Source organism: Neocloeon triangulifer, unplaced genomic scaffold, assembly GCF_031216515.1.
Source record: "Neocloeon triangulifer isolate White Clay Creek 2 clone unplaced genomic scaffold, ASM3121651v1 ptg000012l, whole genome shotgun sequence".
NCBI classification, from domain to species: Eukaryota; Metazoa; Arthropoda; class Insecta; order Ephemeroptera; family Baetidae; genus Neocloeon; species Neocloeon triangulifer.
The window spans coordinates 13,174,930-13,186,019 of NW_026775554.1; the positions used below are offsets into that span (position 1 = coordinate 13,174,930).

The 11,090-nt window shown below is 36.6% G+C and overlaps 1 protein-coding gene across 2 annotated transcripts in view; it reads right to left on the reverse strand.

Moving 5' to 3' along the window:
* Positions 1-7,313, reverse strand: part of LOC132197683 (uncharacterized) — a 67,366-nt gene extending 60,053 nt beyond the window's left edge. The window contains exon 1 of one of the 2 annotated variants that reach the window (XM_059621132.1): positions 7,074-7,313. In XM_059621132.1, the coding sequence (XP_059477115.1) occupies positions 7,074-7,152 (79 nt within the window). In that variant the 5' untranslated portion in view covers positions 7,153-7,313. The remainder of the gene's footprint in view (positions 1-7,073) is intronic. The other variant, XM_059621133.1, reaches the window with a different exon arrangement.
* Between the last annotated feature and the right edge of the window lie 3,777 nt (positions 7,314-11,090).

Sequence of the window (11,090 nt, forward strand, 5' to 3'; positions counted from 1 at the left end):
GCCTCTCTCTTCAACACACACAGTACTCTTTTAGGAAAAAAGCCAAAACACGCCGCTCTGCTCATTCTTATTTCCACACCATAAATTAAGCGAGAAATGCGTGGGAAGCAGTGCGATTGCCTCAATTACCGACTCTTCGCTTTCAATAAAATGATAAATACACAGCTTCGGTGGCTGCGGGCGGAAAAATTCAATTTTTTTACCGCCACACTGCGACATTCTCCCCCCGCTGGCAACACGCGAATGAAAAGGCAAAAAGAGTCATCGTCTCGGTGGTATGTTTAGAACGTTCATTTTCGCTCACCCTTCGCAAATACGCATATATAGAAAATTGGAAAAGTTCCAGTGACTCTTTTTCCCCAAAGGCGAAAGAAACTTTGCTCTCATTAGAAACAATAAATCCTGCCAACGCCACGGTTAACGGAATTAGCTCAAAAATAAACATTCTCGAAAATTATTCTCACAAATTACGACTAAAAACTTTCCCCTGTGCTTTTAATCACGTTAAAATCCTGCATCGGTAGTGCTACATAAACGCAAGAGCAAAGTTTGTTGGCACCATTTTGACTAAAATTTGATTACCTCTCCTCGCGCTGCTAAAAAAAATACGACCGCACCATGTTGCGGTGACGTAAAACGCAGCAAACAGTCATTGCGTAAAAATATTGCAAAAAACACACTGCGTGGGCGGTGGAATGCGAGAGCTTTTTTGCAAATAATTGCGGACAAAGAGAAAACGGGCATGATTGACGTTGGCTGCGAACGCTCGGCTGAAATGTAACAATAAAATACAGGCGCTGAAATTATTGGATTTCTGGCTGAATCACAATGCAGGCAGTGGAGCAAAAAAAGGAGAAAGAACTGCCAAAGACAGCTCCGGCTCTCCTGCAACAAAAGCGATCTGCAGTCTGCTGCTTGTTAGGGTGCTGTATATGTGCACCCTATATATACCCTGCTCGCCAAAGGGTTGCGGTCTGCGGCCCTATTGAAACACACACACACAATCGCATTCTTCTGTCAACTATTTGGCGAGGACTTCACCAGAGTTGTACTTTGTTTCGTCCACTCGAGTTTTTGCCCTCCGCGCGCTTAAAATAAACTTTTCAAATACCGACGACAACCGGAAGGCGCGGAAATGTGCACTTATCCGAGCTCTCTCAGTGACAGGCTGCTTACTTGGCAAAAAATCGAGGCCATTCGATTCATGGCCTTTTTATACCAGGAGAGACGATTAACGATAAAATATAATGGATTAATTACATAAAATAAATACGTCATAAGCTTGAAATTCTACTTTTTTATCGCACTTTAATCCTGCGCTTTTAAAATTTTTACAATTTCAATTCAGGTTCTTGTAGTTGTTGTATTTTGAAACCTTTTGTCACTCAAAGTGTTCATTTTTTGATTAAATAAAAAACCGGCTTCCTCTGTGCAGATGAGCGTGATACAGAAACAATGGAATTGCTTATCTTCATCAAGGAAGCCGGATTTTATTTTATCAAAAAATTTTAAATTATTTACAGATAAAAATTTATAAGAAAATAAAAATTATAATTTATTTATTGGTTTTTCTTCTAATCTAAAACCAATCATTGTTCTAATTGCTTTTAGCTACTTTAAGAAAATAACTGTTTGTTGATATTTCTTCTTAATTTCCTAACTGTGAACAAATCAAAATGTATCACGCTTCTGCATATCCAGTGAATAACTACATTTATTGTGAGAAACATCAAAGTTTTTCATTTCCGTCAATACTTTAGCTAAGAGTATTCAGCAGTTTCAGCATAATAGGAGTATGAAATATTTATCATAAAATCTGCGTGAAAATGTTTCATTAAATTCCAGACGAACTTTGCCTTCTCGTGAATTTCCGGTTGTCTCGTACAGCTGGGAATATTGCAAACATTTCTCGCCAGAAACAATGAGGTGTGCGTTCAGAATTTAATCAGTGTCGTGACAAAAGCACCCACGCGTGGTGCACAAGAATTTATACCGGGTTTTCAGCGACTGCGAAAGAAATTTTAGCTGCTAGGAGGTCGTTTGGTTCTAGAAACCAGTCTAAAGGGTCGTGGAAAGTCATTCCGGTGTATTATTCTCGCGGCCATAAATACGTGAATGTATGCAAATGCGACGGGTCGCTTTTTTCGCTGAATGTAATTCTGTTCTGACTTGGCGGCGCAAACAGTGTGAGTTTGCACATTTAAAAATACGGCTGGAACTTTGCCCATTCGCCGCTTCATATTTTATGAAATTTAGGCAGTGGAGTGGAGATGAGGTGCTTTCGCCCACAAATAACGGCCTCGCACGAGCTGCATCTTCAGCACTTCGCACGCATCCCTTTTTATCTCGTCGGCGCGTTTTGATTGCCATTCTAATTCAAACTTTCTTTCTTTCTTTGGGCAAGGATTTCTCAGAAAGTTTACCGTGGCGAAAGTGTTTTGTTTGAATGATGGCTGTTTTCAACCACCCTTTCCTCGCCTGTTTTAATTTCATCTAAGGCAGGTATTTCTTAAGATTTTCTTATCTCCTCTCTCATTCTTAAATTATTCCAAACTTTCAGGAATAAAAACTTTGTTAAAAGCATTTGACTAAAGTTTCCAAACTGGTAAAAATGTGGACCTGCCAGAGTTTGTTGTTGCTGATAAAAAATAAAAAAAAAAAAACAGTAGATAAGCAACAAATATTCAAAATTCATTGCAGATTGCGGGAGAATTTTATACTAATGTGTCATTTCACCAAGATTTTAATAATAATTTTATGTTTTTTTTATTTTTATTTCATAGAAAAAATCATGATAATAACAATAATATTTCTGGTACATTAGAAACCAGTACTTGTAAAAGAAAATAGTAGTCTGCATTTCAAGTAAAATATATAGAAAAAATATTGTAGGATAATATTGTGATTTTTTCAGTTTGGTTGAAACTGAATATTGAAATTTTTATAAAAATAAATTCTAGTTTGATTCAAATTAATAGTTTCAAATAATGTTTGCAAAAAAAAATTTAAATTCCAAACTACCATGTTGGTGTGTTGCAGGAAAAATCTGTTTAATGAATATGTGGAATATGTGTTAATCCCAGCATTGCATTGAAAATCGTTTTGATTGTAGATTCGGCAAATGGACAACCATTTTTTAGCCTGGAATTTAAAATCAGCAGGAATTCATAAGAAATTATTAATTTATTAATTTTCCATACCTCTTTATCCTTTTTTATGACTGGATTACATTTGTAAAAAAATGCAGCAAAATAATTTGAAATTGTCACAACATATATGTATTAAAATTCATTCGAACCAATACATTAGCTATACAAGAAAGGATTAATCGGGATTAATAGTTTAAAAATTTTTTTCTTATCAAATGAAGAAATCAATACGGGTTCCAGGGCATTGCATTAAATCGCTGTCAGTGTGAATAACACGCACTGACCTCTATGCGTGGACGGAAACACGACACCGAACAAATATGCCGGCGAACACGAGGGATTCGAATGACGAATCGTTGCTCGCGGTTGCGCTCATAAAATCCGCGTGCACACAATGGAAATTTAATTTGCAGTCGCAGCGGTCGCGAGATGTGGCCACGCGCTTTATTATTGTTTATCCCGCAATAAATAATTGCCGGGGCCGCTGCCTTTATGATTATGGCTGCATGTAAAGGGGTGTTGTTTGCTTTGTGCGCCGAGGCGACGAATAATGGCCAAGCGCCGGCTGCTTTGCTCTTTCTCTCTCACTCGCTCTCATTAGTGTTTGATTTGCTGTCCGGCGGCCGCACAAAGGACCCAGAAAGCTGCCAACTTTTGCCACTTTTCTGCTCTCGCCCTGGCTGGGCCAAATAGGAAGGAAAGGCAGAACCAGCAGCGTGTCGAATCTCGTGCCTTTTTTGTTGCTGCCGCCAGGCGTCAAAACGCTCGCTGTCGGTATTTTTATAGGACGGACAAAAACGGAAGCCCTTCGAAAACTGCATTAGCTGCGAGCAGTGAAAACACAAAAAGGACGTAATGAACACACACCCTGTGCGTAAAAATAGAACGCAAAGCGTTGATGATGACGGAAGGGGATGATTAAAAATAAACCAACATTTGCTTTTTTTTCAATAAAAGAGTTCAAGTCTTGTGTTAATTAAGGAGTTTTAGAACTTTTAGATCAAATTTATGAAAAAAGCAGAAAATTTTTAACACTGTACACTAAATTAAAAAGATGTGTTTGATTTTTTGTTTTGAAAAAAATATACATTGCTCATGATCACATGAAACGAAAAGTTTTTGAAATTTTAGCACCTGAATTGTATAAAATGAACTGTAAGCAGTTTTATATTAAAGATATGAATTTTGCCACATTCAGCACTTAGTAATTACAGGAAAGCTCTGAGCTTTAAAAGAATAGATTTATTTGTAACAACAAAGCAACACTAAATCAAAGGTTTTTTTTTGAAAGGATTTATAACTGAAAGCTTTGAGCTCAGAGATAAGTTTTGGTGATCTCGATTTTATCCCCTTTTTATTTCATTTTGGCCAATTTATCAATCAGTTTTGGAGTTGTTAATCGTCCCACGGTTTTCATTAAACTCCAGTTAAACTTCAAACTAATTTGTTATTCAAACAATGAAGCATTAAAATAAAATCAATTTTTGAAATTAAATGGTTAATTCAGTAATATTTTTAATTTCTTTAATTCTTTTTATTATTTCATTTTTGCTGGTAGACGTTAACTACAGTGTTTTTGTTATGGTTTATTAGATAAATGATTTATCTCAATTAAGAACCTTGATTGGGTTATAATTATAAACTCTGATGAGCGTATTTTGCATATATATAGGCCTCAATCCAGCTTGCTGCGATGATATAAGCGCTAAGTAAACAAAATAAAAGTTAATAACGAACGAGGCGAATTTCCGCAACGATCAAGATTTTAATGCCTTCATCAACATGCACGGAGGGCAAAGTTAATGAGAAAGGCCGGGGTGTGCTAAAGGAATTGCACAGTGCAACAGCGGGAATGCAGCAGGCACAAAATGTTCCACTCTCAAGTGGAGCATCTCGCGCTCCTGCCGGTCGTAAAGCTGCGAGATAACTATGTTGGGACTTTGTCGGTCTTATTCTTCCTCTTTCATATAATTCTAAAAATTCAAAACTTCATTCGCAGCGAGAGCAGCGGTGGCGTGTAATTTAAGAGACTTCAAATGAAATTCCTCCCGCCTCCAGAATGCTCCTGCTAGAAAATAGTTTACCCAAGCAAAGACGCACCCTGAATTATGCAAGCACATTTCGCAGAAACTCTCAAGAGAAGGTTTTACAAATAAGCTCTTCACAAACTCTCAACCTGAATTGGTTGAATGATTATATATATTCTCAGAAAAATCTTTCACAGCTGGCTGAAGTATTACTCTCCTTATATATCTTATAACTTTTAATTTAATTTAAAAGAAAAATTATTTTCCCACTATAATTCACTGCCTACGCCATTTAGTTAAACGCTAAAAAAAGCATTGCATGAATAATCTTCTTTCTTGCGTGCTGGGCTCTCTGCCTGTTTTCGAGGCGCAGCGCGACTAGATCAAGCTCTAATTAATCTGGACGAGCCGCATTCATTAAGTTAACAACTTGCTCGCGCGCATGAGTGAGCAATCAAATTTTGCAAATTCGAAACACAACATCGGCACAGGGAACAAAATTTGCATGTTCATGGTGGTTGAACGCGTGTTGCAATATGTAAATTTTATTTGGAAATTCAATTTAGAATCTCGTCTTACAGTAATGTGGCGAGAGAGGAAAATATATTTATTTAATGAGTATTTCACCATAAATATGTTTCTTTTCGCGTTATATCTTTTACTGTTAGTGGAAATTTCAACATCAATATTTCCACAGGTGTTTCAACAGGGAAAATTTCAAAATTGTATAAAATTTTCTGACTCTTTTAATAAATTAAAAACTTTGGGAGAAATTTAGGCTATGGTCTATGGTGAAGAGCTTAATTTGAAATTTAATTCAGTTAACTAAATTTAGAATTTGCCATGCAGCATATAATTTTTAAATAATTGATTGTAAAAGAGATGCATCATTAAAATAGGGTTTTAATTTATAAAAAAAAAACAATTAAAACATTTATTTAGAAATTTAAGAATGCCATTAAATTTTTGCTGCTCCTTATATTTCCAATAATTCAATTTTTTTCACCACTAAAAAATCTTTCTTTAATTGAAATTTATTTCTAATACTAAATTTAATATCAATAAACGGTTTCGTTTTTTAACTGAATTGAATTATGATAAAAATTTCAAATCATCCATTTTATCCTCTTTGAAAATTAATTTCATAACTCTTGGGCGAGTCTTCTCTTATATCAGGATTAGAGCATATTCCCAGCCTCCCTTTTCTTTCAATTACAGCAAAGGTTGATCTTAGGACAAAACGCGCTTGGATCAATCACTTGGCAATAATTTCCTCTTTGCATCGTCGCTGACGTAAATCGGCCTGAATCGGTGCTGTGATTTAATTGGATTAATTTCAAGAGTCCTTGAGCATTTTCGAATCGCGAAATGGAGCGTTTCATTTTCAATTCAGCAGCAGAGACGAGAGAGAAATTGAAAGAGAGAATGGAGCCATTCAGCGGCAACGCGCGCTCTCTCGTGAAAGGCGGCTCATCAGCAAACAAAAAAGTTGCCAGAAAAAGCGTCGGTGGCGGGGCGCAAATGAAAAACGAAACACCAAACGGGGAGTCAAAACTTTTTTAATTAGCATGCAGCCCAGGCCAAAGAGAAGCGGCCAATTAATATTACAAGATGCAAGCGCGTGATTGCGTGTTTGCCGCCGGTCCTGTTTCAACCGCGGACAAAGAAAGGGTGCCGAGTTTGCTGCAGTATTTTTTTTTTTTTATCGCAGCTCTTTCATCCTCTCGGAAATCTGCTTCATCAAATTTTACGTCCCCTAGGGAGTGTTTAAATTGATTCTCACGGGTGAGGAAACTTTTAATCAATTTCTGACTAAATTTTTTTTAAACAATTAATTTTTATATATAAATTATTTTAATTAAAAAAAAAAAGAATAAAACGTTTAATTTGAACTCACCTTTCCTTGACAGTCCCAGCTGCACAAAACAAACGAGCAACAAAAACAAACAGGTTGAGTTAAAATTCGGTCCAGCCATGGTGGCCACACTTTTTTGGTCCTTTAGTCCGGTGACTTCACAATCCAAGCGCTAAATCTGATATGCAGCTTTTTCGGCTCGACCTGCTGGGGCCATCGACTGGGCGCTCGTGCTCGCGACAAGGCACCGAAAAGCACTGAGAAGGAGTGAGGGGGCGAATCTGCTGTAGGACCACCGCCAGCACTGACAGCACAAAAGCTCGCCCTTGTGTGGCGCAAGCGCTGCTCCGCTCCGCACGACTCGCGCAATTATTGCGAGCGGAATTAAGGCCTTTGAATGCATCTGTCGTGATTTGTGATTACTGATTTTATTCAAATGCTGTTAATAAATACTTTTAGTAAATAATTGACAAAATATTAAATTTTGAGGGAATCCTAAATTATATCAAGATTGAATAAAACCGTATTACATAATAAAATTTATCTAATTTTGTAAGATGTTAATGTTTCAAATAAAAAGATATTTTATTTTGGTAATTTCCATACTTTAAGAAGATGAATAGAAAACGCCCAGACTGACATAAACTTTAGCATTCTCAATGATCACTGCGACAGGCAGATTGGAAAGAAATTGCAGGCATTTCATCTGCAATTTCAGCTATGCAGTCTGATGTTTGCTGCGGTCACCATCAGACATTCCAGGCAAATGCCACCGGCATAGTCCCATTCTTAAGCCGCAGCCGCTCACCTCCTCATCCTTGAAATTCCTAAAAATCAAATCTTCCCTACATGTATGTACTCCTTTCAATCCTGCCCAGTAGGACTAAGGTCACCTTGTTATAGTCCCCGAAAGAGGAGGATCTGAATTATCAGCCATTGAGATTTAGCAGGCTTGGCTGCTACCTCTGGTGTCATTTACGAAAAGGATCTCGGACAATTAAAAAAAAAATTAAATGATAAAATAGTAGATAAATGTTGCACTAAACTTACAAATAAATTAAATGAAAAATTATAATACCAGGTGCATTCTTTATAAATAAAATGAAATTTTCTAGATAAATTTAGGGCGATGCGATGATAGATTATTTTAAACTTTTTGACTCGAAACCAAAGTTTACAATTCATAGAAGTTTGAGTAATGGAGTTTTACAAATTTTCGGAAATAAGACCAAATTTGGAGTCCTATTGATTCCAAAATTATTTCAATGCTAATTAAAATACCTGTTCCCTGCAACAGATGAGCTCTCTTGGACATGATAATTTTTAAACAATTGATGCATATCTCTTTTTCAGCGAACTTAACATCTTGAACTTTTAAACTTAATAACAAATATATAAATGGGGAAAACTTTTTTCGTTTTCCAGGGTCAGATCGGTCAGATCAGTTAAAAATTTACAAATCTCCCAGCATTATTCCCCCGTAATTGTAAACCAAAAGCTTTTACAGCCTCTGAATAAACCATGCCTGATTTTGAGTTGGGATTTTAAAATAAGCACCTCTTGTTTGTAAGCTGGTCATATGATGGATGTTTTGTTCAGAAACATAATTTCGTAAAAATTAATGGAAAATTGCTGCTTAGGATTAAATATGCAGATTTTAAATAATAAAAATCTGTTTAAAGGGAAGTTTTGTTGGAAAAGTCTAACAGACTGCTCTGGTTTAAACTCCATTCAAGTGTGCTTTTCTCCATTGGGTTAGAAATAAATAGCGGAAAATTCTGCGATGCGGATGGGGAACTCTCGAGAGTAAAAATGGTGAGGGAGAAGCAGCGAGATTAAAATCGGCAAACATTTCTTAATTACGTTATCAGGGTGAAGCGATCATTCGCAAGAGTGGCTCGGAAACTCCAGCGATTTGCTAAAAAAGTGGCAGGTTCGCTGCCAGAAAGGGCCGAACTGATTTTCCATTCCATCCCACGCTGCAAATGAAAAACTCTTTTGTGAGCCACGCTGCAGCGAGCTTTGGAGAGCGAATGAAAAAATGGTCGGTTTCATGCTGCGAGTTTTTGCCGCTTTGAGGGATGAGAAGTGAACAATGGACGTAATGAATCGTGGGACGTCGATTTTTAATATCATCCCTCGCATCGCCTCTCGTCGGCAAACAAAGTAACCGGAATATCTGCATGACAGCAGCACCACTCAGCGAGATGATATTGCCCGCTCCATCGCCGCCGATACGTTGAAAAAAGGAAAGAGAGATGTATCGACTTGTCTTGCCAGTGCTGATATTGAGCTGCAAAAAGTTTAGTGGCCAACTGGAAGCGTTATTGGAATTATAATCAGAGAAAGTGGTTGATTTTTTTATAAATGACACCTAATTTGGTTATATTTGAGGAGAGTTCTTTGGGAGTATTATAAATCGGCTGCTGTATTTTTTTGCACACTTTAACACCAACCAACATTAAAAATCTGTAGTATTGTAAAGAAAATATTAAAACAAAAACAAAATAATTATGTAGCAGCAATCTTAATTCCCCTTTAAAGTGTATATAAAATAAATAATAGAAATAAAATTATGTAAATACCAATTTTGGTGACTTTATGAAAACAATATATTTTTGAAGTTTTTTAAAACTTTACTATTACTTACTTCACATTGAAATAAAATCAATTCTTTTAACGGAATTTTAAATTGAAATTTGCGTATGAAAGGATAATTGAAATTGAATAGCACAAAGTATCATTTGAAATTTCGTAATGGTGAAAATCTGCAAATTGACGCAGTTTGTAATCAAACAAACAGCCTGAAACACGCGGCGCGGCCTGGTCGGCAGCCGAGTGTCCATTTGGTCCGCAATTCGTATTTGCTCTGCGTCAGTATTCATGAGGGGATTTGATCAGGGCTAATGAATAGACCCCTCTTCCTCCCTCTGGCCGACCGGCTGGCGAGCACCAACGCACACACCGCGGCACTCCAAACTCACAGACTCTCGGACGCGCCGGGCAGATAAATAGCATTCCAATCGGAGCAACGCAAATAGAGAAATATTTGATTCTGGTCTAATCTGAAACCTCACTGACTTGCGAAACAAGCAGGAAAAGCAAAATTGTAGGTAGGGGATAGAAGTGAACATTTGCTTAAACGTTAGGCATGCTCGTGAATATTGATTAATTAGAACTAGACAAATAATCAAAAAGCTGCCGTCTTATAGTGAAGCTATTCGTATTTAAAAAAGCAATCCAAATCCCAGTTATTAACTCAAAAAAGGTCATTTAATCACAATAAAAAATATTCAATAATTAAAAAAATTGTTTACTTTTTGCTCGAATTTCGTCCAGAAAATTCTTTTTTGTGTCGTACTTTGCACACTACTCGTGGGTCTATTGATTGAGCAGAGCTTGATGCTCATAGAAGCAAAGTACCCCTAAACCAGATATAGACCGCAGCATGAGTGCGATCAGACTGATTAGGATATCCGCCAATTTGAGTCCCCTACGGTGCAATGAGCTTCGTGGAATTTTATCGCTCAATCACCGCTTGTTCATGTTGCACCAGAACAAGCGCATTAAATTTTATTATAAATATGATTCTAGCAAGAAATTTGTATTTTTGCGCTCATACAAGAAACAAAAATTTGGATTCCAAATTGCGTTCAATTTGAGCAAAATGCATTAAAGAACTTAATTTCAATTAAAATTACGGCTATTACAATCTCTGTTTCAATTATTTATTGTATTTTATTCAAATATTTTGAATTTATTTTTATAAATAAGAATTTTAACAAATTTTCCGGCATCCGGTACGGTGTTAATTAATTTTATTGATTTGGCATCTGATATTTACATTTCCGAACGTTTAACAAATTATTTACCGTTTTCTGTTTTGACGCACGTAGCTTTTAATTAGGTAGAGCAGGTGTATATTTTCAGATGCAATTATCAGAACGCTATTGCGACCATATTGAAACCAGTTTTTCAGCAGGCAAGAGGTAAGAAAAACGTTTGCTGCTCCTTTATTATTTGTAATTAAAAAACGTTGACCCTCGTCGTTTTAAACAA